The 27,294-nt window shown below is 42.5% G+C and overlaps 1 protein-coding gene across 1 annotated transcript in view; it reads left to right on the top strand.

Moving 5' to 3' along the window:
* Nucleotides 1–27,294, top strand: part of FXR2 (FMR1 autosomal homolog 2) — a 1,381,282-nt gene that overhangs the window by 1,060,943 nt on the left and 293,045 nt on the right. The window contains exon 13 of the mRNA XM_044076212.1: nucleotides 13,494–13,676. Coding sequence (XP_043932147.1) covers nucleotides 13,494–13,676 — 183 coding nt within the window. The remainder of the gene's footprint in view (nucleotides 1–13,493; nucleotides 13,677–27,294) is intronic.

Genomic DNA, 27,294 nt, shown 5'->3' with positions numbered 1-27,294 from the left:
TTCATAGCCCAAGTGCTGGAGGAACTGGCCAGGTGTAAGGGCAGACACTGGTTGGATCCAGTTTTGTCTATTTTTGTCTGATTCAATACTTAGGTTGTTTGATCAGACTTTTGCAGAGTCTGAAGCTTCTTTCGGTTCCAGGGCACTGACTCCTCCCCTACCCATAGTTCCCTGTACTCCACCCTAGTAGCTCAGAAAACTTTGGACGTGTTCTTGAGGGCTCATCTTCTGGATTACATCCTTTTGTGGATTTTTTCAACATTTTCCTCCTTTCCTTCTGAGAGTTTTTATATGCTGTATTTTTTTTTTTAATTATTGTAATTTTTCATATTTACCTATATAGGTAGTTTGTTAATTAGAATATTACAGTAGTACCTTTTAGATTTATATTTAGTGATGAAACATAGGATGACTGTCTTTTCACAGTTATCGATTACCTTTTTTGAACTGCTGCTTGTCGTTTCAGTATTTAGTGTAGCTTTGTAGTTGTCAGGAGTCCGAATTCTGTGAAGAGTGTTTTATTGTGTCAGACTCTCAAGTTTTCAAATAAATGTATTCTATGCAGGTATAGGTTGCCCCCTGGAGACCCTCAATTTACTCGGTCTACTCATATAGATTCAGATTGCCAGTTCTGCGCTAGGGCTCTTCAGACAAGGACAGAGAATTAATTGTTAAAGGTCTTCCCCCACAGACAGGGCCTCAACTTATGCAGGATTCTCCTCTTGTAACATTTCTCCAGCTTCCAAGTCTGACAAGTCTCAGACCAAAGCTAAGGAAAAAGAGAGGGAAAAGTACAAAGACAAACCTGATAAGGATGAAATATCTGTAACTGAAGTATCCAGGAAATATTCTCTGGATTTGAGAGTACCAATTGGACCCAGATCCAAAAGCAGTTTGGAGGTCAAAACAGACAGCTTCTCTGCTCTTATCCTGTCTGGCCCCAATTCTCACCTGAAATGAAGAGCCTGAGAGTTCACTCCTCTATTCTCCTTCAAAGGAGAGTACTCTAGGCCACCTTCTGTGGCATTGTGCTCTCTGTCGTCCCCAAGCCTAACTAAACAAAATGTCAACAGGATGATAAGGAAGTTTCTCAAGATGCAAATCCAGGTAGGGGGTTCTCTTGGTACTGTGTGCTGGGAACATACAGAGTAATGGTCCAACATACCCTCCTCCCCTCATTTCTCCAGCACCAGTTTCCCTAGTCCCACACTGATTCACCTTCATTGCCAGTCTGTCACTTCATCTCTGACATCACCTTTATCTCTCTCTCGACAGCGTTATGTTCAGATCAAGGAGAGACCTTGAACTGAAGCATTGTCAGTCAACTTTGTCATTTAGAACTATACACGTGTAGCCTAAATGAAATTTTGTGCATCAGCTCAATTCTTGAGATTACAAAGGAAAGTGAAACAACACATACAAGTAGAGGAATAAACATAAGTAACAAATATATTAGTCCCCAGTACATGCAAGAAAGAACAGTGACATTTACCAACACTCGTATACAAAAAGAATATCTTCCCCAGAGTTAAATTAACTGTCCTATATAAAGTAATACAAAACACACTACAGATTGAACATTGCCCAAGTTATTTGTCTAATATTGCACTTGAAATATTGCACTTGAGTGGGTTAAATAATACTGATGGGATACAATAAATATTGCACTTAACTTGGAATATATGTGAGTATATATTGCACAAATAAAAGTTGACTTGTGCGTCCAAACCTCTTTGACTAGTGCTAGAGTTCAGAAGTCTGATCACTGTACGGTAGAAACTGTTATTGAATCTTGTAGTTCTGCAGCGGATGCTGCAGTATCTCCTGCCCGATGCTTAAACAGTCCATGTGCAGAATGCGTGGTATCCTGTATTATTTTGGTGGCCTTTCAGATGCTGCTTGCAGAGTAAAGTTGTATCGATGGAAAACCGTAACCTGTTACCTTCTCTGCAACTCTCACCACTCTTTGTAGCACATTTCTGTAACTATGCAGCTTCCAAACCACACTGTGAAGTTGTAGGTGAGGATGCTCTCTATTGCACCTGCATAGACGGTGGAGAGAATATGAAGAGGAAGCTTAGCTTTTTTCAGCCTTCTTAAAAAGTGGAGGCATTAGTGCACTTTCTTGACCAGTTGGTTGGTATTTCCCGACCATGAGAGATCCTCTGATATGTGTACACCCAGGAATTTCATACTCTTAATCCTTTCTACACTCTTACCATTGATCCTAAGTGCATGGGTGTGTTGTTCTTTTTTTCCTGAAGTCAGTGATAATCTCTTTGGTCTTGGTTACATTCAGGTCAATGTTGTTCCCCTCACACCAACTGATCAGAGATGCGTGGGACATACCTCTCAACCTCTTAGTGCAAGAAATCTGGACAATGCCCGACAAAATGGGGGGACAAAGGCCCAAAAATGGGAACATATTTTAAATATTATTGTTATAAACTTAGTTGCTAGAATAACAGGGTTTAACATACATTTCCTGAAGGATTTGAATTCTGAAACTCAAATGTTTCTCATCATTTAGTGACTTTATTCCTTAGATCATCCCAGTAATTTGCCAGAAAACTACAAATTTTATGAGGAACAGGAGAAAAGTCTGTACATTCTGTGAAAATCTGGACATTTGAGAGGTATGGTGTGGGACTGTGGTGTCATCCGCAAACTTGATGATATGGTTGGAGTTCTGCTTAGCATAGCAGTTGTGGGACAGGATGGTGAATAACAGTGGGCTGAGAACATATCCCTGTGGAACCCTGGTGTTAATTGTGATGCACTTTGATGTGTGCTTCCCTGAACAAAACCCTCTGTGGACTCTCAATTAGTAAGTCCAGGATCCAGTTACAGAGATGTTTACGGATTCCTAAACGAGTCAGTTTTTTCTATCAGCTACATTGGTAACACCATATTAAATGCAGAGCTGAAGTCTGAGCAGCATCCTCACATAGTTGTCTTTGCCCTCTAAATGCTCAAGGGGGATGTGAAGTGCTACTGGTGTGGCATCAGCCGTGGACCAGTTAGCTATGTATGCAAACTGAAGATGGTCAAAATCAAGAGGCAGGCATGAAGAAATATGCTTTTTTATCATCCGCTGAAAATATTTCATAACCGTGGATGTTAGAGCAACTGGTCTGTAGTCATTAGGGCTGGAGGGAGTGGTTTTCTTAGGTAGTGGGATATTAGTTTTCCTTATAGCATGAGAGTGCTTTTGCCATGTCAACAGAGGTGTTAAATATTTCCTTGAGCACTGTGCATAGTTGATCAGTACAGCATTTTAACACCTTGCCCAGTATGTTGTCTGGGCCAGCAGCCTTCCTGGAGTTCACTCTCCTTAGCTCTTTTCTTACTCGTCTGTGCTGAGTCCAATTACTGCATCCTTCTCATCAGTGGGTAGAGTTAGTGCCAACGTGTTTCTTTCCCCATATCTACCAGAGATGTTCAAACTGTCCAGGAATTCAATGCTGTGCTCTCACTGTGCCGACCTGATTTTGTAGTCTGTGATCTCCAGTATGCCTTGCCATAATCTTCTTGCATCTTTCATGTCTTCAAAGTGGCTCTGCACCTTTCTGCCATATTCCTTCTTAGCCTTCTTTATACCCGTTCTCGGATTACCTCTTGCTACACTTAGGGCTGCTTTGTCCTTAGCCTTGTAAAGCTGTGTTTCTCTTCTTCAGAAGCTCATATACCTTGGGTGTGAGCCATGGCTTCTGGTTAGCACTAATAGTGATACTGTTGCTATTTGTTACCCCATCAATGCAGTTTGAAATGTGTGCCATCACTACTTCATTGTTCAGATGCTGATTCACTGTGGCTGCCTCCTTGAACATATCCTAGTTGGTTCTTTCAAAGCAGTCTTGGAGGGCCTCCATAGCCCTCTCAAGCCATACTCTGATTTGTTTCTTTGTGAGTTTCAGGTTTGTAAGCTGGTGATAGCAAGATGGTATAATGGTCAAGAGTTTCCCATTTGTGAAAATTGCATTGCCTTATAGTGATTCTATCTCCTTTGGCCTTTCCACACAGTGCATGTTTTCTGTCTGCACGAAGCGGTGTGAAATTCTCTGTTTACTGCACTGTTGGTGTTGGGACTTATTGGATTGGTAGATACTGATCTTTTCGGAGCTGTCTACCTTGCAGGTCCTTGACATTTGACAACTTGGTTCAAAGGTCAACTTCAGAGTCGAGGCATATCTTCGTAGAGAGATGTCATGAAGACAGAGGTAGTCAGGGCCAGTTTCTGCTTCAACTTTTGAAGTGTTTCCTATTTTTGGCTTTGTCCAGATTTCTTGCTCTAAGAGGTTGAGAGGTATGGAATATGTATTGCATATGTTGGACTATTATGCATATTATCAAATACAAAATCATCTTCTCTCATGAATTGTAGGAACACATCTGTTTCATGCATTGTTAAATTCAACAAATCATCATCAACTTGCTCAGATTGCTCAAGATTATTCATCTTTGAGCTATTATGATCATGAAAAAACACTTTAAGATAGAATTTGCAACATAATCTTTTTACATCCAGAAGGACCCCCCCCCCCTTTAAGACCTATAGTTTCAGCAGAGGGTTCTAAAACATATCCACTTGCTAAATATGTAGATACTAAATTAAAGTGTTTGTGGGCAAAGAAGGAATCTATTTTAAAAGATTCATGGGACCTTCTTAAGGTATCTGATGACTTTTATTGTCAAGACCTAACATTTATTACTATAGATATTATTGACTTATTTTCCAGTATCCCCCATTCTTCTGGGTTGGAAATGTTTGAAGAAATGGTCTTTGATGATCACGATTTGCTCCACAATGACAAAATTGTATGTGGAGCCCTAATGGATATGATTCTTAAATATAACTTTCTTTGCTTCAATGGAGAATTTTATCAGCAGCTTCGTGGAGTTCCACTGGGTGCGGCCTGTTCCCCCACCTATGCCAACCTTGTGTTGGCTAAGTGGGAAGAAAAATATATTTTAAATTCTGAATATGCCTCCTGTTGGACCCTCTATTGGAGATTCCTAGACGATATAGTTATTTTATGGACAGGAAGTGTTGAAAAGTTAGAAGAATTTAAGATTTATATGGAAGAAACTACTGACTTCCTTAAATTTATATTCTCTTCTTCTAAAGAAAGTTTACAATATTTGGATGTAGAAGTTTACAAAACAAATGGGAAGTTTGAAATGAAGATATTTAGGAAACCCACCTTTTGCAATTCCTTTCTGCATTATCAAAGTGCACACCCCCATTATTGTAAGAAAAAAATAGTAAAGGGTCAGTTTGTAAGGGGAAGTCGTATGACTAGTTTAGACACTGACTTCCACATTGAATGTGACTTGTTAGAGAAAATGTTTTTAGAGAGGGGTTACCTACACAATTTTATTAATAAAATGAAGGAAGAGGTTATGGTAGGAAGAGCTCACAAGTTTAAACCAATTCGGGGAAATATAGTACAATTCCATCATGATACACCCTTGGCAAGTGATATTTATGACAACACTACCTTCCAACAAGCATTAGTATTTTAATACAGTGCTCTTAATAATACTACCAAAATATAGTTGAAAAAGAATGGAATAGATTTGTGGCATTTACAGACTTGGAAAAAATATCAGATCTTCCATTTAAGGTAGTATACAAGAATTCACAAAGTTTTAAGAATATATTGGAGCATGGAATTAACAAATATAACAAGAGAAGAAAAGGAACATATAAGTGTGGACATTGTCCACAATGTGTAAACATTATGAATACAAACAAAATGTATTTAAAAAGTAGGGACATATGGATAGAAAGTGAAGGATACTACAACTGTGAGACCAAGGGGATAGTATATTTAGCCGTGTGTTCAGAATGTGCTTCTTTTTATGTTGGAAAGTCAGAGAGAATATTGGAGAAGAATTTATGAACACAAATACGACATTACAACAAGAAAGGAAACTAGTGCTTTATATAAACACACTAGATCTTGTCCAAATGCTAAATTCTCTCTTCTTGTGTTGGAACAAATTAAGAAAGATGTAAGGGGAGGTCCATGGGAAGAGAGAATAGAATTTAGAGAACTTTGGTGGCAAGTGACCCTGGACGCAGGAAGCCCCCCATTGCTGAATGATTATATATCCATTGTTCCACTTTTAAAACTAAGATCTGCAAAACTTTAAAAATAGGGTTGCATTAAGTACTTTATTCAGCAGATGACAAGATATTTCTTCCTGCCCATTTAAAATATAACAGGTTTTAAAATATTTATGAAGTTGTTTTAGTATATAATAGTTATTCATTTGATTTGAACTAAATGTATACCAATCTATTTTAAATAAATTATTTGAGAATTTTATTATCAAGCATCTATTTAATGGAGAAATATAATGACAGTATATGTATTTAGTGAATGTAAATATCAGAATGTTCACTGTCTTTTTAAATTTTTAAATTCAGATCTTGAATGGGATTGGGTGTTTGTATTAATTAGATGATATAAAGGTTAATTGATGAAATTACTGGTTATCTGATGAAGTCGGGAAATTGAGACGAAAATGCATGTTATGTAAAGGCGTTCATGTGTTTGTTGTTTGCTGCACTGGTACGGAGTATTTTATGTGGAATATTTACATTTTTGGAATAAATCTATTTTGAAACTTATCCTCGTTCGTTTCTTCCAGCAGTTTTGGCACTTATAACTATTGTTTCCTGGTTTATTTCAATTGCCTTTTCCTTTTTTTCATTTGACATTTGTAAAGGACCTACTAACCTCACTGGGGTACACTATAAATGAAAAGAAATCCAAACTAGTCCCCAGTCAAAAAATTGTATTCCTGGCAGCAATCCTGGACACAGCATCCCAGATGGCATTCCTTACTCCAGAAAAACAAGCCTATTTGACAGCCTACTTCTCTCAACTGGCCACCAGAACCCAGTTATCCGCAAGCTGTAGGGTTCATGGCCTCCTGCATTCTACTAATTCCATATGCCAGACTGCATATGAGGAAACTTCAGTGGTACTTTAAAAGCCTTTGGTGTCAACATTCTCAGGACCTGGAAACTATTATACCTTATCTAAGGAAAGATTTTCTTTGGTGGGCAGCAGTATGCAACCACAACAAGGGACTTTTCTTTTCACAACCCCATGCCGCCCAGACCCTAACCACAGATGCATCAGACTATGCCTGGGGTGCACACCTGGACGGCAGGTGCATTCAAGGCCACTGGAGCCCAAATCAAATTCATCTGCACATTAACCAAAAAGTGATGCTAGCTGTTCAGCACGCTCTGACATCTTTCAGAACCCTACTCTATCCCAGGCCTCTACTAATCAAAACCGACAAGACCACAGTGATGTGGTACATCAACAACTGGGGGTACCCCCTTTCCAGGCTGGCCATGACCCTTGGCAACACGGCTTCAGCCATGTATATTCACCTGCTAGCACAATTCCTGCCAGGCAGCCAAAACTCTCTGGCAGACCACTTAAGCAGAAATCTCCGAGACCCACACGAGTGGCAATTAAACCACAAGACATTCAGCCTTGTAACCCAGAAATGGGGTACCCCGAACATGGACCTATTTGCCTCCCCCAACAGCCACCAGTTCAGCAAATTCTGCACCAGGGAACCTCGCAGCAAGGCCTAGAAAGTGGATGCCCTATCCTTCCAATGGGTAAACCCCTTGATCTGTGCATTTCTCCCTCTACCTCTTCTTACAAGGGTATTACTCAAAATAAGGGAGGAAAGACCAAGGGCAATCCTGATTGCTCCAGACTGGCCACACCAACACTGGTACCCACTACTACGCAGTCTGTCACCGTTGCCTCCATGGCACCTCCCTCAGATTCCAAATCTCCTAACTCCGCAGGAGGGCAAGTTCTTGCATCCACAACTGCAGACCCTGAACCTGGCAGCTTGGCTTATTCCTTGACTTCTCCTCCAGTGGCCAGCCTAAGTAAGCAGGTCCTGGATATTATATGTGAAGCTAGACGACCCAGCAATAGAAAATCCTATGCTGACAAGTGGAAACGGTATTGTTCTTTGAGCCAGACTAAAGGAGCTGACCCAGCACAGTCCTCCTTACCTCTCATCCTGGATTACCTAGCAGACCTTCTCCACAGGGCCCTATACTTCTCTTCCATTAAAATCCATGCCTCTGCCATTTCTGCACATTACAGCACTGAGCCACCTCTCTTCACACTCTCTCATCAAGCAGTTCCTTAGAGGGGCTAACAACTTAAGGCCACCCAGAAGAGCCCCTCTACCCCTGCTTGGGACCTTAACTTTGTGTTGGAAAAGCTCACGCTACCCCCCCCCTCTCTTTTGAGCCTGCAGCAGAGTTAAAATTCCTCTCTTGGAAAACAACCTTGCATTTGGCCATCACTTCAGCTAGAAGAGTGTCTGAGCTACAAGCACTTATGGCTGTGGAACCCTTCATCATTTTTCATGCTGACAGGGTCTCCCTCAGGACTAACCCAATTTTCTTACCTAAAGTGGTGTCCAGTGTGGCTCTCAACCAATCTCTTCATTTGCCCACCTTTTTTCCTAAACCTAAAAATAAGGGGGAAAGGATCCTGCACTCTTGAGATGTGCACAGACAACTCAGATTCTACATGGCTAGGACTAAGCCCTTTGGGAAATCTGACCAGTTACTAGTCCGCTTCGTACCAGGGGCAGAGGGCAAGGCCATATCAAAACAAACCATTTCCAAATGGATAGTACACTGTATCTACTTCTGTTACAAACACCATGGGAAACCACCCCCACAGGGGGTCAGAACACATTCCACTAGGGCAGCTTCACCCTCTGCAGCCTTTCTCAGTGGGGTCCCTACCAGGGACATCCTGGAAGCTGCAACATGGAGTTCTGTTCATACCTTCACCAAGCATTACCATCTGCCTATCTTTTCCAAATCAAGGGCAGGCTTTGCAACCACAGTCCTGCAGGGCATACTAGCCAGCCCCAATTCTTCTTGACTGCCACCACCCGTTCTTCAGCTTTGGGAATCAACCCAAGTGTGATGACTGCAACAGTGAAACACGAAGAACATAGTACAGTTGTGTACACTTACCACAAATGTAGTTGTTCAAGTGTATTCACTGTTGTAGTCTTGGTTTCCCACCCTCCAGCCCCCTTGTGTGTGTGTCTCTCTCTCTCTCTCTCTCTCTCTCTCTTTACAGGGCTGTTGGTATTTACTTTCTACTGGTAGTGGTGTTCTACCATATCCTAGCAACCTATTTGGGGGCTCCTGACATTTGGGGCAAGAAAAACTGATGTAATGGCATCAGCTGCCTGTTTTTATACCAGTGACAACCTGACGTCAGTCCTGGAGTGACAGCAACTGACACAGAAATATTAAGCCTCTGGTATTCGGGTCAACTGATGGCTACCCCTGGCAGGATAACCCAAGTGTGATGACTGCAACAGTGAATACACTCGAACATCTACATTTATGGTAAGTGTACACAACTGTACTTTCTCTCTCTCTTTCTCCATATTCTGGTTCCCCTCTTCATCTCGAACTCCAAAAAACTAGGGAGGCTTAAACAGGCCTTTCAAATGCCAGCTGCTTTCTTGCAAAGTTGACTGGGAATTGCAGAATAGAAGGCCCACCTTGGATTTAGTAGAGACTCAATGCTTGCCCTCAACCTGACAGCACAGAGGTGTTTTAATGTGAGGATTGTTATTTGCACCTTCATCAGGGACCTTATTCAGTGTGCAGCCCTGGAATCCATTACACTTTGGTGAGGTGATACAGCATTAAGAGGAAGAAAGTTCACCTAATTTGACTTGACATCCAAGCTGAGAAGCCCAGGCAACTCTTGAAACCTCTGCTCCCCTTGGATGTTGCAGAAGGCTAGTGTTAGTGGAGCATGACCAGAGTGAATCACCCACTGGATGGTGGCGCTCAAACCTTTTCTGTGTAGATTGTCTCTTCGCCCTTTAAATCATGATGATGCCTCTTAGTGCATTTATTTTGTAGGTTACTCCCATTCTCCTCCTCTTTAAGGTTGTAAGGCTCATTTCCCCTCCTTTGCGGGGATGAGGAGGTGCTGTTTGATATACTTTCTGTTTGGTGAGTTTATAACTTTCTGGTTGGGCTTGATCCCTTTTGCTATTGGTGACCATTCTGAGGCCTTATGGGTTCTTAGTCTCTAAAGACTATAGGTGTTGGCTGTACTGGCCAAAGCGTAGCGTAGAATGGGATCTTCAGTGCCTCACCTTCCATTTATACTGGCTGTAGGTTGCCTTCTGTAAGTTTCCTGCTTGAGTTTCCAATAAGGATTTCACTTTGTGAGGTTGCCATCCAGTAGAATATCTGTCTGAAATCATCTCCAAATTCCTGCCCAGAGGCCTGCCATTCTTGGCTCAGTACCTTTCTAGTTCTTTTAGTGGAAATTACTGCCTGGGCTTTGGCAGTTTGTGTGTGGAAAGGTGGCAGGGTCAGTGGTGCTTAATGCTTTCTTTCTCTGAATGCATTGGCATCCTGAGTTGCAGGTGAACTAGTGGTAGTTATGCTCACATTGTGTCTTGTGTGCTCATTGCAATACTGAAGCTCAAGCTCTGCGGGTTTTTCACTAAAACCAGGGTTGTGTTTTTTCCTGCAGTCTACTGTCATTTGTGTGAGGCAGAATATGTAGTATTCCTTGAAGACTAACCACTCCTTTATGCCAAAGTTTTCTACTATATTTCTGAAGCAGTCTGATGCACCTTCCAGTCTTCTATCCACATTGTTAGAATGCTGGGTTACAGCTGTTGTATGTATCTTGGCATGGACAATTGAGAATATCACATAACAGTTTTGCCTGTAAAAGAAGACATCAGTTATTTGTTTTCCTCAAAAAGCTTTTAGCATGTTTGTTGCCAGAGAAAAGATTATCTAACCTATAATATTTTCCTTTTTTAAGGATAAATGCAACAGATATACAATACCTTGTTTAGAACATTCCAGTAAAACTGAGTAGCTATGTGGACTACTTTTGTGATTTTCCCAAACTCACTTGGAAGACCAGCCCAGCATTAACACGTCTTTTGCAGTACTGCAGGGACTGTGTAATATTCCATGTTGCTAGGGTAATCACAGCTTGGGATTGTGCGAATTTGTAGTACGGTTACCACAGCAGTAGGCTTTTGAGGAAAGGAATAATTATATAGTTTCCCTACCTCCTTCCCTTTTTGTTGGTATTACTGCATATTGTTATGGTACACTTAGTTTTATGGTGTTTTAAGGTATGTTAGAGCTATGATTACTTTACCTGTAGTTTGCTTAGAATGACATTAGGTATTTAAAAACGAGAAAACCAATATTTTGCCAGGTAAAGCACCCTCTACGAAGGAAGAACACAAATGCAGCAAAATCAGAGGTGTGCACCATATGCTGTGAGGACAGGATTCTGTCCAAATATCCAAACAAACGAGTGAACAAAATCACAGTCCAAATAGATAAAAATCCAAGATTTAATGACAGAACCATACAAACAAGAGAACTGCAGTGGTAAGCGCTTTCACGTTGTACCCAACGCTTCATCAGACATCAAGTGCAGTAACAAACAGCCCTTATATATGCAAAATAACATCAACAACTTACAAATAGACGAATCAGATACTAAGAGTAATTAAAAAACTTAATTTAAAAAACTTAAAGACATATACTGAAATAATAAGCACATAAAATCAATGCTTTAAAGGTCTGCTAGTGAGGAAAGGTTTGAGTGTTAATCTATCATTAAGTCCAAACCTGTGAGCTTGTAGCTTCAAAATCCATTTCCCTTCCCTCTCTTCAGTACGGTTCCTGATGTTACCCAATCTACCTCCTTTGTGAACTAATTCCAAGACCCTGAATTTAAAATGATGTGAAGAACCATTGTCCAGAATGTGCTTAGCCAAAGCATTGGTGATGTTGGCTTTCTCAATGGCATAGGCATGCTCCCGCTGGGCACTGAGCAAGAATGGCACACATCCTTGTCACTCTTGCAACCAATGTAGATTTATAGCTGTTTCTGACTGTTTTGTCCATCCTGCTACAGGACGTAGGTATGTGTCTAAATTTTATGCTGATTGTAGATCAATCAAGTTGGTTTATGTGGCAGAGTGTCAGATATGTAAATTGTTCTATGTCGGAATGACAACCAGGACTTTCCGTGAGCGCATGCGGGAGCATGCCTATGCCATTGAGAAAGCCAACACCACCAATGCTTTGGCTAAGCACATTCTGGACAATGGTTCTTCACATCATTTTAAATTCAGGGTCTTGGAATTAGTTCACAAAGGAGGTAGATTGGGTAACATCAGGAACCGTACTGAAGAGAGGGAAGGGAAATGGATTTTGAAGCTACAAGCTCATAGGTTTGGACTTAATGATAGATTAACACTCAAACCTTTCCTCACTAGCAGACCTTTAAAGCATTGCTTTTATGTGCTTATTATTTCAGTATATGTCTTTAAGTTTTTTAAATTAAGTTTTTTAATTACTCTTAGTATCTGATTCGTCTATTTGTAAGTTGTTGATGTTATTTTGCATATATAAGGGCTGTTTGTTACTGCACTTGATGTCTGATGAAGCGTTGGGTACAACGTGAAAGCGCTTACCACTGCAGTTCTCTTGTTTGTATGGTTCTGTCATTAAATCTTGGATTTTTATCTATTTGGACTGTGATTTTGTTCACTCGTTTGTTTGGATATTTGGACAGAATCCTGTCCTCACAGCATATGGTGCACACCTCTGATTTTGCTGCATTGACATTAGGTATTTATCTGCCATAAGCACACCTGACCTTAAAAAAACTGAAGAGGTTGCACCAGTGCAGCTCATCTGGTGGATATTAAACCCAAATGTTATGACTTATTATTACTGCGACCTTTCCTTGAAGATGTACTGTTTCAATGAGTTTTAAGATGATGGTTTGATGTGTTGTGGAGGGACAGAGCTAAGGAAGATGGAGTGACACATCAGGTTAACCCAGTAGGCTGATGCCACTGCCTGTGCGGCATAGGAGCATGTGCACCCTGAGAGAGGGAGATAGAGACTTTGAAGAGCTCTCCAAAGATTGAAAGCTCATAAAGAATAAACCAACTTATCTACTGCCAAGGGACCTCTCAAAGATAGCCATATGTGAGCACTCGCAAACCTGTTAGTGTTGGAGCTGTTAACTGTAAAATGATTCCTACATTTGAATGTCTCCTAATGAAGTAGTACATTACCCTGTTCACGGTGAAGTGATTGGCTGCTTGAGACATCTTGATTTGTGCCTGTTTCTATTGGAGTCAGTTGCCTTTGTAGGGTTTTCGGAATGTATCAATGTATGTCCATTTTAACCTGTTGTAGAGTTACTCTAGGACCAGTTTGTGACCAGAGGAGATATAGTCCCTGTGTAATTAAGTGGGATGCAGGGTGAAAGAATGTGTTCTGCACAGTGATCTAACTGAATTTTGGCAAGTTAGTTTTTGGTTGAATAAGTCTGTGTGCAAATGCTGTGTCTATATATTTGCTAAATGATGTACCTTTGTTAAAGGTACCAACTCTGAGCTATCCAATGCTTCTGAAACGGAGTCCGAGAAGAGGGATGAGCAAAGAGAGGATTCAAGGCAACGCTCTGAAGAGACTCGCAGACGTGGTGGTTTGGGCCGAGGACGTGGTGGCCCTTCAGGCCGTGGACGAGGGGCAGGAAAAGTTGGAAATTCGTCTATCAGTTCAGGTAAAATGCATTTGATTTAATGACTTAGGCCAAGAACAGACGTATGTTTTACACCCAACATATTTTTCAAACTGTTTTATTCTGCCTGTTGGTAGCCTAACGTGCCTCATCTCAGTAAGAATTCTAAGTCAGAATAATGCATTCAGCATGAGTATAGTCCTTTGCAAACTTGAGTTTTATACATTAGTCATCTAAATCTCCATTTTCGATTGTGTTGCCAGCTAGATGAAGGATGTCCTAATAACATTAGTTATGCATTAGGGAGTGAAAGATACACACCTTAAGACCTAGAAGAAGATGAGCGAGTTCTTTGATCTTCTTTGTGTGTGTGTGTGTGTGTGTGTGCGTGCGCGCGCGCACATGTGTATAATTGGGTTCTTTTGAACCTTTGTGTAGTTTCATCTTTTTTTTTTTCCCCATTGCTAAGATTAATGTATGCTGGTAGTTCTATTGGTAGTTTAGTAGTTTGTGTGTTGCTGCTTATGTCATGGTTGTTTTGTCTGTCACGTTGTGGCAGAAAAGCCACTTAGCATCAAGAAATGTTTGGGCCGTGGCCATAATATAGCAAACACAGATGTGCACGTCAGTTGCGTGTACTGTTAAGGTATTCTTCATTTTGATGAACAGTGCTCCATTTGTACCACCTTTGACTCTTGGGCTTTGGTGGTGGGAGGTAATAAGCTAGTGATTTAGGGACTTGCTGCCACAGCATGAGAAGTTTCCCAACCACTTTGCTTCTTTCGCTGGTCTTCCTCCTGCAAACAAGTCTAGTGCCAAAACCAAGGGTGAAGAGTCTTTGGATAAGCCAAGGGAAGAAGAGAAGGAAAAAGCTAAGGAATCTGAGAAGTGGTCAAGTACCACTTGACTTTTCTGGGTCTGGCCCTGAAGGTTCCTAAAATTTAAGATATGGCTCCACCATCTGAGTCCATCTTCCATGGATCAAGCACTCTTCCTTTACTTGAACCTCACTTCTCCCTGAAGTCTGTGTTTCCAAGACCAACATCCCATTTTCTCCAGGACAGACCCTTTTCACTGCACATCAGACCTTTTTCCATGGCTTTGTCTCTAGGTCACTGGGCTCCTCCAGGAGCCTTTCTGAGACAGACATGGATAGAATTATGAGGAAGTTCCTCAGAACCCAAACCAAGTCCCAGCCTTGACCCTTGTCAGTGCCAAATAGATCTTGGTCCATCCCCTCATCATATCATTGCTCCTTCCCCAATCTGATCCTCTGACTCTGGGCTTTTGGATCCTGGTGCTTTCTGGAGTTTGTGTGGGATCCAAAGACTTGGTCTCAGTCAACTCCAACTGAATCTCTGATTCGATAGGCTGTGAGTGGCATGGACCTTGATGAATCTTGGAGCCGAATTTTGGGGATTGGACCCAGTGTGCCTGGCTTGACTATGAAGCTTTTGGAGCCACCCTTCTCAGAGCCTCAGCTCCAGACAGCTCAAGACTTAAGTCAGCTTTAGAGCAAAGTTGTGTGGGCCTGTGGAACAAGTCCGTTTGAGAGGGTGCTCTCTCTGTCTCAATCTAGGGAACAAACTATAACCCCCCCCCCCCATATACGAGTTCCATGGGACCTGATCCTCCACAGTCTATCTTGTTTTGAGACTGCCCTGTCCACATTGAGGGCTCTCTGTCAGCTTCTGATTCCTCCCCAGAGCAGGGGAGCTTATTTAGAAGCATTTTTGCAAAATGAGGCATGTTGACTCCCCTCAGGAGTCTTTCACTGAGGTTACTGAGTTTCGATGAGGGAGTGGGGTACCTAGATCCCCCCCGAGTACATCTCATTCGACAAAATCCTGGCATTGCTTAGAAAGGGGGTGGTCCACAGAAGCCCCTTCCCAGGAGGAGTCAGTATTTCTTGAGACTTTTGGAGATGACAAGTCTACCTCTTGAGTGGTCCCTCCAGTGGATGAGATGGTGGATTTGATCTCTAAGCAGGCATAGAAGGAGCAGGATGTAGCCAAACCTGTCCCATGGAAACCACACAAGTTCTTAGTATCCCCTAAGGATTACCTTTTTTGGAGCAGTGTCCAGCAATGGATTCCAAGATGGTGGAGACACTGGCTGCCAAGGAGGAGCTACCTGAAGAAAACCCTATTGTCCATCCCCCTAACGAGGGAGTCTAGGGTGTTGGACACATTTGGGAAGCAGGTTTATGCTTCAGTGACCATCTTTCTCAGGGAGCTGAATTATTTGGCTCACATTGCATGCTTCCAGAGAGATTTGACTAAGGAGCTTACCAAATCTCTTTCATGGTCCTGTCTGCAGAAAAGTAAATCAACATACAGCTAGCCACCCTCCAGTCTTTATCGAATTTGTATGTGCCTTATTTTGAACACTGCAGAGGGCACTTCAACAGCTGCAGACACCAACATAACTGTCACTCTGCATGTCTGGATGTGCCTTTATAACTTTGTGGAGGACTTTAAAACTTTATCAGTGCCCTCATATGACAGGTCCATCCTTTGAGCCACACAGGGTTCGCACACTTCAGCAACAGGCAGTGGCAGTACTCTCCCATTTCAAGCCCTCAACAAAGTAGACTTTGCATCTTCTCAGCTTGAAGGTAGCCACCATTAGTGTAGTTCCGCTGGATAGATTTCATTTGAGGATGCTCCAGTGGACCCACACAGTTTAGTAACTCAATGAGGTGATAACCAGTGAGCTTTCTAGTGTTATGAAAGTTTACAAAACTCGTAATCATTGGTGGCTAGAATGTCCAGTTGTATTGTGGGTCAGCCCTTAGTTTCTTCTCACCAGGCCACAGTGACCATGGCCACTTCTGAACTGGGTTGGGAGCATTTTTTTTTGGAAAGACAGTCCAAGGCATGTTGTCCCTTTCAGAAGCCACTTTTCACAGCAGTATCTTGGAGATGAGGACAGTTATAGCATTGCAGGCCATCCATGAATCCCTTTCCAGGGGTGTGATCTCATTTCAGACTGACACTGTCAGTAGTCTGGAACATCAATAGACAGGGAGGAACGCACATTTACCTGATGTTCTTTGTGTTTCACTGTTGCAGCCATTACATTTGGGGTTATCTGCTTGCAGGTAGCCCTCAGTCGGCCTGATTAACAAAGTCTTGGGTCCTGCGTCGGTTGCTGTCGCTTCTTCCATGATGTCAGGTCGTCAGGGGTATAAAACATGCAGCCGACGCCATTACATCAATCTTTCTTGCCGTGCGGTGCCCGAAGCAGAAGCTGTTCGCAAGTGCCGGTCGGCCGACTCCTGAAATTTTCATTTTTGAGTTTCAAAACCGAAGTCTTTAACTAAAGCTAAGTACCCCATTGGGCAAATTTTTTCTTGCTCCTTACCGATGTCAGTAAAAGTTAATAATTGCATTACTTGTGAAAAGCAAATGCCTCATAAAGATTTTCATTCCTACTGTATTCCTTGCCTAGGCCTTGACCACGACGTACCTTGCTGTCGGTTTTGTGCTTTATTTAATCAGCGCACTATTAGTCGTCTGTATATTTTCACCTCTAAATATTTCAGTTCTCGGTTTAATTATCCAGAAATGTCATTGGTTAGCCATCCGACTACCGGGATTCTGAAAAAATGCAAAGTTAAAGACAGAGACAGGCAGCCGAGGTCCAAAACTGCCGATGACGCTTCTCCTAAGCCAGCCGCCAGTTTGCTGGTAGTGAGGCGCTTTCGCAGCCCCTGATACCTGCTACTTCCGATTTGTAGGCCTCTAATGAGACCCATTTGGAGTCCAGTATGCCGCAAGATGCTTCAGCTATGGAACCCACGGATGTCTCTACCTTGGATGGGTCCGGAGCCGCTGTGCAGGCACCTGCTTCTGAGGGTGTATTCAGGTCTATGGACTTGCATATTAAACCGACGCCTCCTTCTTTACTTAGGCCTAAATCTCGATCCATGCCTAAAAAAACGATGCCCAGACTACATGCGCAGGCCTCTAGGCCTAAAAAAACAAATAAGAATGGCTGAAGATTTAATAACTCTAATCAGGGGTAGCCACCCCCCCCCCCCCCCCTGTAAGAGGCCTACGACTGAAGTTGATTATGAATCTTCTGGTCAGGATTTTGTTTTTTCTGATTCTTCTGATGATCTGGATTTGCCGTTATCTGCTTATGAAGATTCTTATGCAGAGGACTCCATTCCCTCTGCTTCCCCTCCTGAAGATTTTTCTTTTGGGGAAACCTTACATACGGGAGCATTTCCACTGGGAAAGCCAGGATTTTTCTGATTCAAAAAAGAGGCTTAGGGATTTCCTTCTCCTACCTCAGCATAGGCCTTTAGCTATTCCTCCTGTACTAGGCATTGTTGTTGATGCTTTTTCAGAATCTAGTTTGGCCCCTGATTCCCTGCCTCCTGCTCCCAGAAAACCTGACAGATACTACAGGGTCCCTGAGTCCCACAAGTTCCTTTTTTAAAAATCCTATTGTATATCCAGAGACTATTTCACAGGGGCCCAAGGGCATTAAGGCTTCTGCTACTAAAAATCCTACTCCTTCTGATAGAGACTCCATGGCGCTGGATAGATGGGGTAAGAAGGTTTACCCTTCTGCAACCTTGACCCATTAGGGCTTTAAACTGCCAGTTCATATGTTAAAGTATCAGCAACTTATTATTGGACTGCTTAAACAGAAAATGATGTTGAATCCTGACTGTGTATAAAATAAAGAATTACAGAATTTAATGCATTCTACTGAACAAGTTGCAAAACATACTTTGCAATGTGGTTTTGATTGATTAGAGGCCTCTTGCAGGTCTGCTGTTACTGGGTCTGTGCTCAGAAAGCATGCTTGGCTTAAGGAGCAGTCTTTGCCTGATCATGTTAAAGCTAAATTGTTGGATGCTCCTTTAAATCAGGACCGCCTGTTTGACAGCAAGGCTGAGGAAGTTCTTAAGATGGAAGATAAAGCTAAATCTATGCAAACTGTTAAAGATTTTATACAAGTTCAGCCTTCTAGATTTAGTAGGCACTGGCCCTCTAAGAATTGGTCCTTTCCAGCCCCTCAAGCCAAACCCAGACACAGCAAAATCCCCAGGTTTCAGTCCCAGGGGACACACAGAACTAAGCAGTGGGGGGCCTCCACTTCCAAATCTGGGAATAATAAGACCCCCCCCCCCCCCATGGTAAACTGCCTCAATGACTTCCTTTTAAAATTTCCAAGCACTTATCAACTGACTGCCCCTTTAGGGGGGGGGGGAGATTGCTCTTCATGCAAAGAATTGGGAACTCATTACCCAGGACAAATGGGTTTTAAATATAGTGTCCTAGGGATACAGGTTTCACTTCCACACATTGCCAAAACCAAGTGGGTGGCCGGACCTACCCCCAAATCAGTGGGCAGAGGCCCAAAAACAAGTACTTTCTCTCTTAAGCATGGGGGCTATTCAACTGGTACCAGAAGAGGAAAAGGGACAAGGTTTCTACTCGAGACTTTTCCTGGTACCCAGAAAAGAGAATTCATGGCGTCCTATCCTGGACCTGTCTACTCTAAATACCTTTTTGGAGATTCCAAAATTCAAGATGCTAACTCTTCAATTACTTCCTGTGCTAGGCAAAGATGCCTGGTTGGCAACACTAGATTTAAAAGAAGCATACCTACACATCCCAATTGGGGAATCTTGCAGAAGATACCTACGCTTCAAAGCAAGCTACACGCACTATCAGTTCTCTGCTCTGCCCTTTGGTTTATCTACTGCGCCCAGGGTATTCACAAAGTGCCTAGCTTCAGTTATTACATTTTGCAGGCAAAGAAATTTTCAAATATACCCATACCTGGACGATTGTCTAATTCAGGCAGAAAGTCAGGACATACTTTTGAATCATCTGGCCTTTCTACAAAGGGTTCTAACTTGTCTGGGGTACACCATAAACGAAAAGAAATCACACCTGGTACCCTGTCAACAAATTATATTCTTGGGAGCAAGCTTGAATACAACTTCCCAGATGGCTTACCTCACACCAGAGAAACAAATTCATTTGACAACCTACTTCAAACAAGTGGCCAAAAAAACCCTGCTATCTGCAAGACAAGTACTGCAAGCCTTGGGGTTCATGGCCTCCTGCATTCTTCTAATTCCATATGCAAGACCGCATATGAGGAAGCTACAGTGGTATCTAAAAAGCCTATGGTGTCAACATTCTCAAGACCTAGAAACAATGATTCCTATCATACTTTGCCTACGCCTAGAGTTCCTTGGGTGGGCAGAGGTCTGCCACCAAAACAAGGGACTACTTTGCACACCACCCCTTGCTGCCTAAACCCTAACAGACGCATCAGACTGCATGGGGGGGCTCACCTGGCAGGGAAGTGCATTCAGGGCAAATGGAACCCAAGTCAAATGCACCTGCATATCAATCAAAAAGAAATGTTAGCTGTACAGAATGCTCTGGCAGCCTTCAAGGACCACATTCTTCCAGGACAACTAATGGTAAAGACGGACAACACCACTGTTATGTGGTACATAAACAAGCAGGGGGGGGTACACATTCTTACCCCCTCTGCTGACTAGCCATGGCATTGTGGAACACAGCCTTGAGTTACCAAGTGCACCTACAAGCTCAATTCCTGCCAGGAAAATTAAATACATTGGCAGACGGACTAAGCAGAAACCTCATGGACCCACATGAGTGGAAAATGGAACCAAGGATTTTCAACATGTTGACAAGCAAAAGGGGGAGCCCAGATATAGACCTGTTTGCCTCTCCCCAGAACTACCAATTGGACAAATTTTGCACAAGGACTCCCCAGAAACAAGCCTTTAAAATGGATGCTTTCTCCTTCAGCTGGAAAAACCTATCAGTCTATGCCTTCCCTCCTCTGCCTCTACTCTCCAAAGTACTACTAAAATCAAACGGGACAAACCAAGGATGATTTTGATTGCTCCACACTGGCCGCGCCAACACTGATATCCCCTCCTGCTCAGTGTGTCACGGTTATCTCCATGGCACCTGCATCAAACTCCTTCCCTGCTGTCTCAGCAGGAGAACCAGATTCTGCATGCTCAGCTTCTAACGCTGAACCTTGCAGCCTGGCTAATTACTTAATCTCTCCTTTACCATCCCTCAGCAAACCTGTGATGGATATTTTAGAGGCAAGGAGGCCTAGTACTAGAAAATCTTATGCTGAAAAATGGAAAAGATTCTGTGCCTGGAGCCAATCTCAAGGGATGAGCACAGCAGCACCCAATTTACCTCAGATTTTACAATACTTAACTGAGATGCTTCACAAGGGCCTGTCTTTTTCCTCCATTAAAATCCACGCCTCAGCCATTTCAGCTCATTATAACACAGAACCTCCCCTCTTCTCTCATTCACTGCTCAAGCAGTTCCTCAGAGGGGCCAAATATTTGAGACCACCCAGGAGAGCTCCAACCCCAGCTTGGGACGTTAACTTTGTCTTGGAGAAAACTCACTCTACCTCCTTTCGAGCCAGCTGCTACTGCAGACTTAAAATTTATTTATTGGAAAACAGCTTTCCTTTTAGCAATCACTTCAGCTAGAAGGGTATCTGAATTACCGGCCCTTATGGCAGTGGAGCCTTTCATCATCTTTCATGCAGACAAGGGTGTCCTTCAGAACCAATCCATCCTTCATGCCCAAGGTGGTATCCAGTGTGGCTCTTAATCAGTCCATTCATTTGCCAACCTTCTTTCCCAATCCACAGAATAAAGGGGAATGGATACTGCATTCCTTAGATCTGCACAGACAACTTAGATTCTTGGACATGACTAAACCTCAAAGGAAATCTGAACAACTGCTGATGGCATTTGCTGCAGGGGCAGAGGGGAAGGCGATTTCAAAGCAAAACATTTCTAAATGGATAAGCCATTGCATTCATTTCTGCTATAAGCACCATGGAAAACCTATCCCCCAGGGGATCAGACCTCACTCCACCAGGGCTGCAACTACCTCTACAGCCTTTCTCAGAGGCGTCCCTACCAGGGACATCCTAGAAGCTGCTACTTGGAGTTCTATACATACTTTCACCAAGCATTATAATTTGCCAATTTTCTCAAAATCCAGAGCTGGCTTTGCCACTGCAGTCTTGCAAGGCCTTATAGCTGGCCCTAATGCTATCTAAATTCCTCCTCCCAACCATAGCTTTGGGAATCTACCCAAATGTAATGACTGCAACAGTGAAAAATGAAGAACATAGTACAGTTGTGTACACTTACCATAAATGTAGATGTTCGAGTGTATTCACTGTTGCAGTCCTGGTTACCCTCCCTCCAGCCCCCTAACGTCTTTTGGCTATACCTCTACTATCCTTTACTATGCTTGAAAGTCTTTTTGCTGTATTTGCTTTTTTGTTGGAGGTATATCTTTGTACTTTTATATTTAGTTGCTTCCCATTAGGGGGGCACCTGACATCTGGGGCGAGAAAAACTGATGTAATGGCGTCGGCTGCATGTTTTATACCTCTGACGACCTGACGTCATGGAAGAAGCGACAGCAACCGACGCAGGACCCAAGACTTTGTTAATCAGGCTGACTGAGGGCTACCTGCAAGCAGATAACCCCAAATGTAATGACTGCAACAGTGAATACACTCGAACATCTACATTTATGGTAAGTGTACACAACTGTACTTTATGGCAGGAAGTCATGAGGGTTTGGTAGTGGGCTGTCTCTTCTCACTGCTTTCTGGCAGCAACACACATACTGTGGGAGACCAGTGTTGTATCGGATAGGTTCAGCAGGTCTAGCCTTCTTCCTCATGGGTGGTCCTTCAGTCTGACTGTTGAATCAGTCCAAATCCAGCAGTTACTTTCTCCTAATCCCTGGAGAGGTGCAGTCCTAAAGGGATGCTCTGACCCACACTTAAGTGTCCCTCCAGTCTCCTTTATGCATATCCCCCAACTCCTCTCATCCCAAAACTTCTGCAGAAAGGGACATGGAGCAAGGCTATGATGATCTGGTAATCCTCCTTGCTCCCTTCCAGCCTCTGTGTGTAGTTTCCCTTCCTTTGGTTTCATCTGATTCAGTCAACTTTGGTGTTGGAACTTGCTGCAGATCGTTTCACCTTTCCGGGAATCCTCACCTGTACGTAGAAGCCCTCAAGGTGACCGCATGAATTCTCCAGTTTCAAGGATAGATAGTCCGGGCTGTCATCCCACAGAGACATTCTACCAGGAATTATTAGAAGATGAAATGGAAAAGATTTTCAGTCTGGGCTTCCAGTAAGAACTTGTTCCTCTTTTCAACTCCCCTTCCAGTGCTGTTGGACTTCCTGGATTCTGTTTTCCATAGTGGGGTTAACTAATCTACTATCAAGGTGTAAATAGTAGCCATTTCCAGTTTTCTCATTGGAGCAAATCAAGCCCACCTGTTGCTTCCTCAGATTGTCCAAAGTCTTCTTAAGGAGCACCTTCTTTCTGCAGCCCCCATACTAGGTACTGTGTTCCTCTTTAGGACATTACTATTCTGCAGGCCTTAATGAAACCGCTTTTTGAACTTGCAGCTATGGTTGACTTGTGATTCCTGGCTTGGAAAATTATTTTTAGTGGCATTCACTTCTCCGAGAAGGATATCAACTTCACATCCTTTCCTGTTAACTTATTTTTAGTTTTCTGTAAGGATAGTCACTTGGAGAACAAATCCATCTCGTCTCCATAATGTGACTACTGAGTCATCACTTAACCAGTTTATCAACCTTACTGTTTTGTTTCCACTATTTGCTGCCAAAGGAGAATACATTCACCTTTTGGATGTACACCATCGACAACTTCTGCATCATACTAAGAAGGTCAGAAAGTCTGACTGACTTTCCTTCAGCCAAATTGAGTAAGCTACTGTCCAATATAACTTTCTTGATTATTATCCAGATGTATTTCACATGTTTATAAGAAAAGGGATCACCATTACCAAAAACCTCTTGAGGCTCATTTTGCCATATCATTTGCCACCTCCACTGCCTTTTTCTCCAAAGTACCTATCGATGACATTTGTGCTGCAACTGCTTTGTCCAGTGTTCATGCCTTCATACCTCACTACAAATTGGATTTACAGTCCAAGTCTAGAGCTTCCTTTGATTTGGCTGTCTTTTGAAATACCCTTCCGCAAGTCCTCCCAAGGTTTAGGGTAGCTAGTGACTCTGTCCCAGCAGTTGAGGAACGAGTGGAAGAAACATCAGATATGAAAGCTTTGTACTTAACATAATGATGGATCTCTGTTGTCTGCTTCTGTCCTTCAACTTCCTTCCTACCTTCCCTGTTCCATTTATCTTTTTGTCCTTGCTTCTGCAGTGACTGCACTGATGGTTCGTAATGGAATCATTACTGTATCTGTGTTTGGTTTTGTGAGGATGTGGTGTCAGTCGTATTGTAGGGTATTAGCTGACTCAATCTGAGGTAACTTCCTAGCTGCAGGGGATTGTGTGTCAAGGGAAGGAGCCTGAGCCTTGGATCCAAAGTCTGAAAGTGGCTGAGCCTGGATACTAGACAGACCTGATAACCCATCAGTTGAATAAGGACGGAAGCAGACAACACATCTGTTATAAGTACATAAATTTAATTTCTACACTTTTCTCTGTGTTGGTTCATTTGTCAAGGTCTGCTGTAGTCCTGTTGCTGTCCATAGAGTTTGGGAAAGGACGATGGAGTCAACAAGGTTCAAATTGACGTGGACCTCCAATCTTCCCTTTGTTTCCAGGACTTGAATAAAAAAATCCCAGTCCCTTTCCCAGTTCTGCTGCTGTCTGACACCTGCCTTATCAGCTATTTTAGATCTAGTGTTTCACGTGCCACTGCTTGCTTCAGTGCCTTCCACTTCCTTTGTAGCCATATCCTTCCCCATTGATTCCAAAGCGATTGGAGTTTACTCTGAAGCAGCAGTTTGTGTTGGCCAACTTTACCTGGGAGTTTACAGTGACAGAGGCACCTCCCCATGATGTCCACTTGTCTGGAACCTTGGGCTTGTCCTGTCCTCCCAGAAGAGGCATGGGGTGAAAGTCATTGTAGGGAATGGAGTATCTGGTTTGGATTTCATTGCCTCACATTTAGACAAATCCCCTCAGTGTTTCCAGGAAGTAAGACACAAGGGGAAAGAAATCTGGGCATAGTCTAATAAATTAGGCACAACTCTGCTGTTGAGAATTGTGCCAGGACCCATGGCAGCTACAGTCTTTTCTAATCGTTTTTTCAAGGTGTCTTACGAGGGCCCAGTGGAAAATTAACACACTTTCTTGTGTGTGACACAGGCAGCTGGAATAGTGGCCTTGTCCAAGCAGTCTTTTTCAGGACAGTCTGTTCATCCTCCCACCCTTAATCTTGATGAGTACAGTATATGTATTTGCTCTGGAGTGTGTGTGTGTGTGTGTGGGGGGGGGGTGATTAGGAGGATACACTTCGAGACATGGTTACAGCTAAAGGCCAAACCTGTGCATGTATGTTCTGATAATGAGAGCAGTCTTTCTGAAGTTGAAAGGTTTACACGATTTTCCTCCCTCAGAGTGTGATAGCTATCCACTCACTGTGACATTGGTTTTGGTTTATCTACAAGTTGGGAGAGGCACTCCTACCTCTGTTAGGAGGCCATACAGCTAAGAATGGGCTATGCTAACTCTTCATTTTCAGTCCCCAGCCAAGCCAGCTCCATTGCATTCAAGCTCAGAGGATGCCTCCTATGTGGCTCCTCAGTCAGTCAAAGGTGTACACCATTGGGGCAGGCTTTGCTATGACAGCTTTGCTTCACTAACTAATACCAAGTGAATCAGCTTTTCTCCCCCTAATCTTTTATTAGGGATAAATTTCCTGGAATGCTGTAGTGTAGCAGAACTCCTTTAAGCTTTTCTCCAATTTCCCCTTCTACTGAGTTTTGTTGAAAAAAGACAAAATTGACTAGTAACATTTTCATAGCCCCTTTCTGGCTCTGACAACTGTGGTGGTCACTACTGTAGCCTTATCTAGTGGAAAATTTTCCTCCTGAAATTGCTGAAAGGTGGTCTTTGGCTTGCCTTACCTGTCTCTTCAATTCTTGTGTAACTGCCTGCTTACTCCAGTTCCCTTGGTAGTCACGGATGTTGTATACCCTCCAATTTGGTTCAGATTATCGCTTCTGCCTTAAAACTGTCAGCAAAGCTAACATAGAAGAATGGTAGAAGTTGGCAATTATTTATTTATTGCCATTTGTTGACCAGGAAAGTCCACTGGGCTTGAGACCCATTTTCAGTGGAGGCCTGGGGAGAAAAGCTGCATGAAAATCATTACATGAATTTGGAAGGAAACAAAATTATAATTATAAAGCAAGTAAAATAGTACAGAAAACTATCTAAACAGCAGATATGTTGTAAAAAGGCACAATACAGTAACAATGGAACATTAGCATGTAGGAAAATTATACAGTTAGAAATAGTTAACAATACAGCTCAATTTTTTTTTTTTGGGGAGTAGGAAAAGGGAAAGATAGAATTAGAGAGTTAAACTTAAAGGTAAGACACATAGTTAGAATCTTATAGCTAGGTAGTGGGAATAAGTAGATTATAGGTGGCATGTATTTAATGGTAGTATTAAAAGTGGAATGTGACATAGAAAAGAAAATGTGTTAAGATGGTTGTATTGATGTGTGGACTATGATACTAAAGATTAGGGATAACTCATGGTGTAGCAGTATGACATGTAAAAGTATATTTGCTATGTGAAAGTTTTGCTAGATTAAGGAGGCTGTGGATATGTGTTGCATGCACAGCTGGAGTTATCAGTGAGATGTTGTTTTAGTTTCTTTTAAAGGAGATTATATTGTCTAATTCTGTAACTGATGATGGGAGGGTGTTCCACAGCTTAGTTATGGAATGGGAATAGAGGCAGCTACCTGCTCTTTTACTAGGCTTTGATACTTTAAGTAGGTGTTTGTTAGAGCGTAGATATTTGGATGGGACGTAAGGTTCAATGATATTTTTCAGGGAAGAGCAACACTCTGGTTTATAAATGAGTTTATGGGCAAATGTAGGTTGTGTATAATGTAGATAATGTCCAAATTCTAGCAGGTTTAGTTCTTTAGTGGCCTGGCAATGGTGGGTATGATTTGGTTGGGCTGATGCAAATTTTGCAGTCTTATAACAACAGGACTGTAGTTTGTGTTGCAAAGAGTTGTGGAGATTGGTGAAGATAGGAGACCCATATAGTAAGGTTGGAAGGAGAAGACTTTTTGAAAGTTTTATTCAGATGGATTTGTCTAAGTATTGTTTCTGTAAAGTTTGCCTAATTTGAAGTGAGTCTTTTTTATTGCGTTATTAATATACAAGTCAAAGCTAAGTTTACTGTCAATAGTAATTCCTATTAGTTTGGCCTGATTTACTAACTCTATTGGGGTTTTGTTTATGGAGAATATAGTAAAGTCTGTGAGAACAGGTTTTGATGCAAAGATGAGTAGTTTAGATTTATTAGGTTCATAGGTTGGTACTGAGCTATCTGCACGAAGGCATAAATTAGCCCAGCCACGTTGTGCGGTATTCACCGCCCCTTTAGTAGTTCCCTAGACCCTTATACTAGCAGCTAGTACCCCTGGCCCCTATCTAGTAGTGCTGTTGGTGTGATCCCCTGTGTGAACTTTCTGTTACCCATCCACTCATCAAGGTTCCTCTTGAAGTGTGATAGTGACGGGCTCTGTCTTATGTAGATCGGGACCCTGTT

The sequence above is a fragment of the Protopterus annectens genome, chromosome 7.part0 (genome assembly GCF_019279795.1).
Source record: "Protopterus annectens isolate FY-2018-M chromosome 7.part0, PAN1.0, whole genome shotgun sequence".
In the NCBI taxonomy this organism is placed as follows: Eukaryota; Metazoa; Chordata; order Ceratodontiformes; family Protopteridae; genus Protopterus; species Protopterus annectens.
This window is presented reverse-complemented; position numbering and strand designations above follow the sequence as displayed.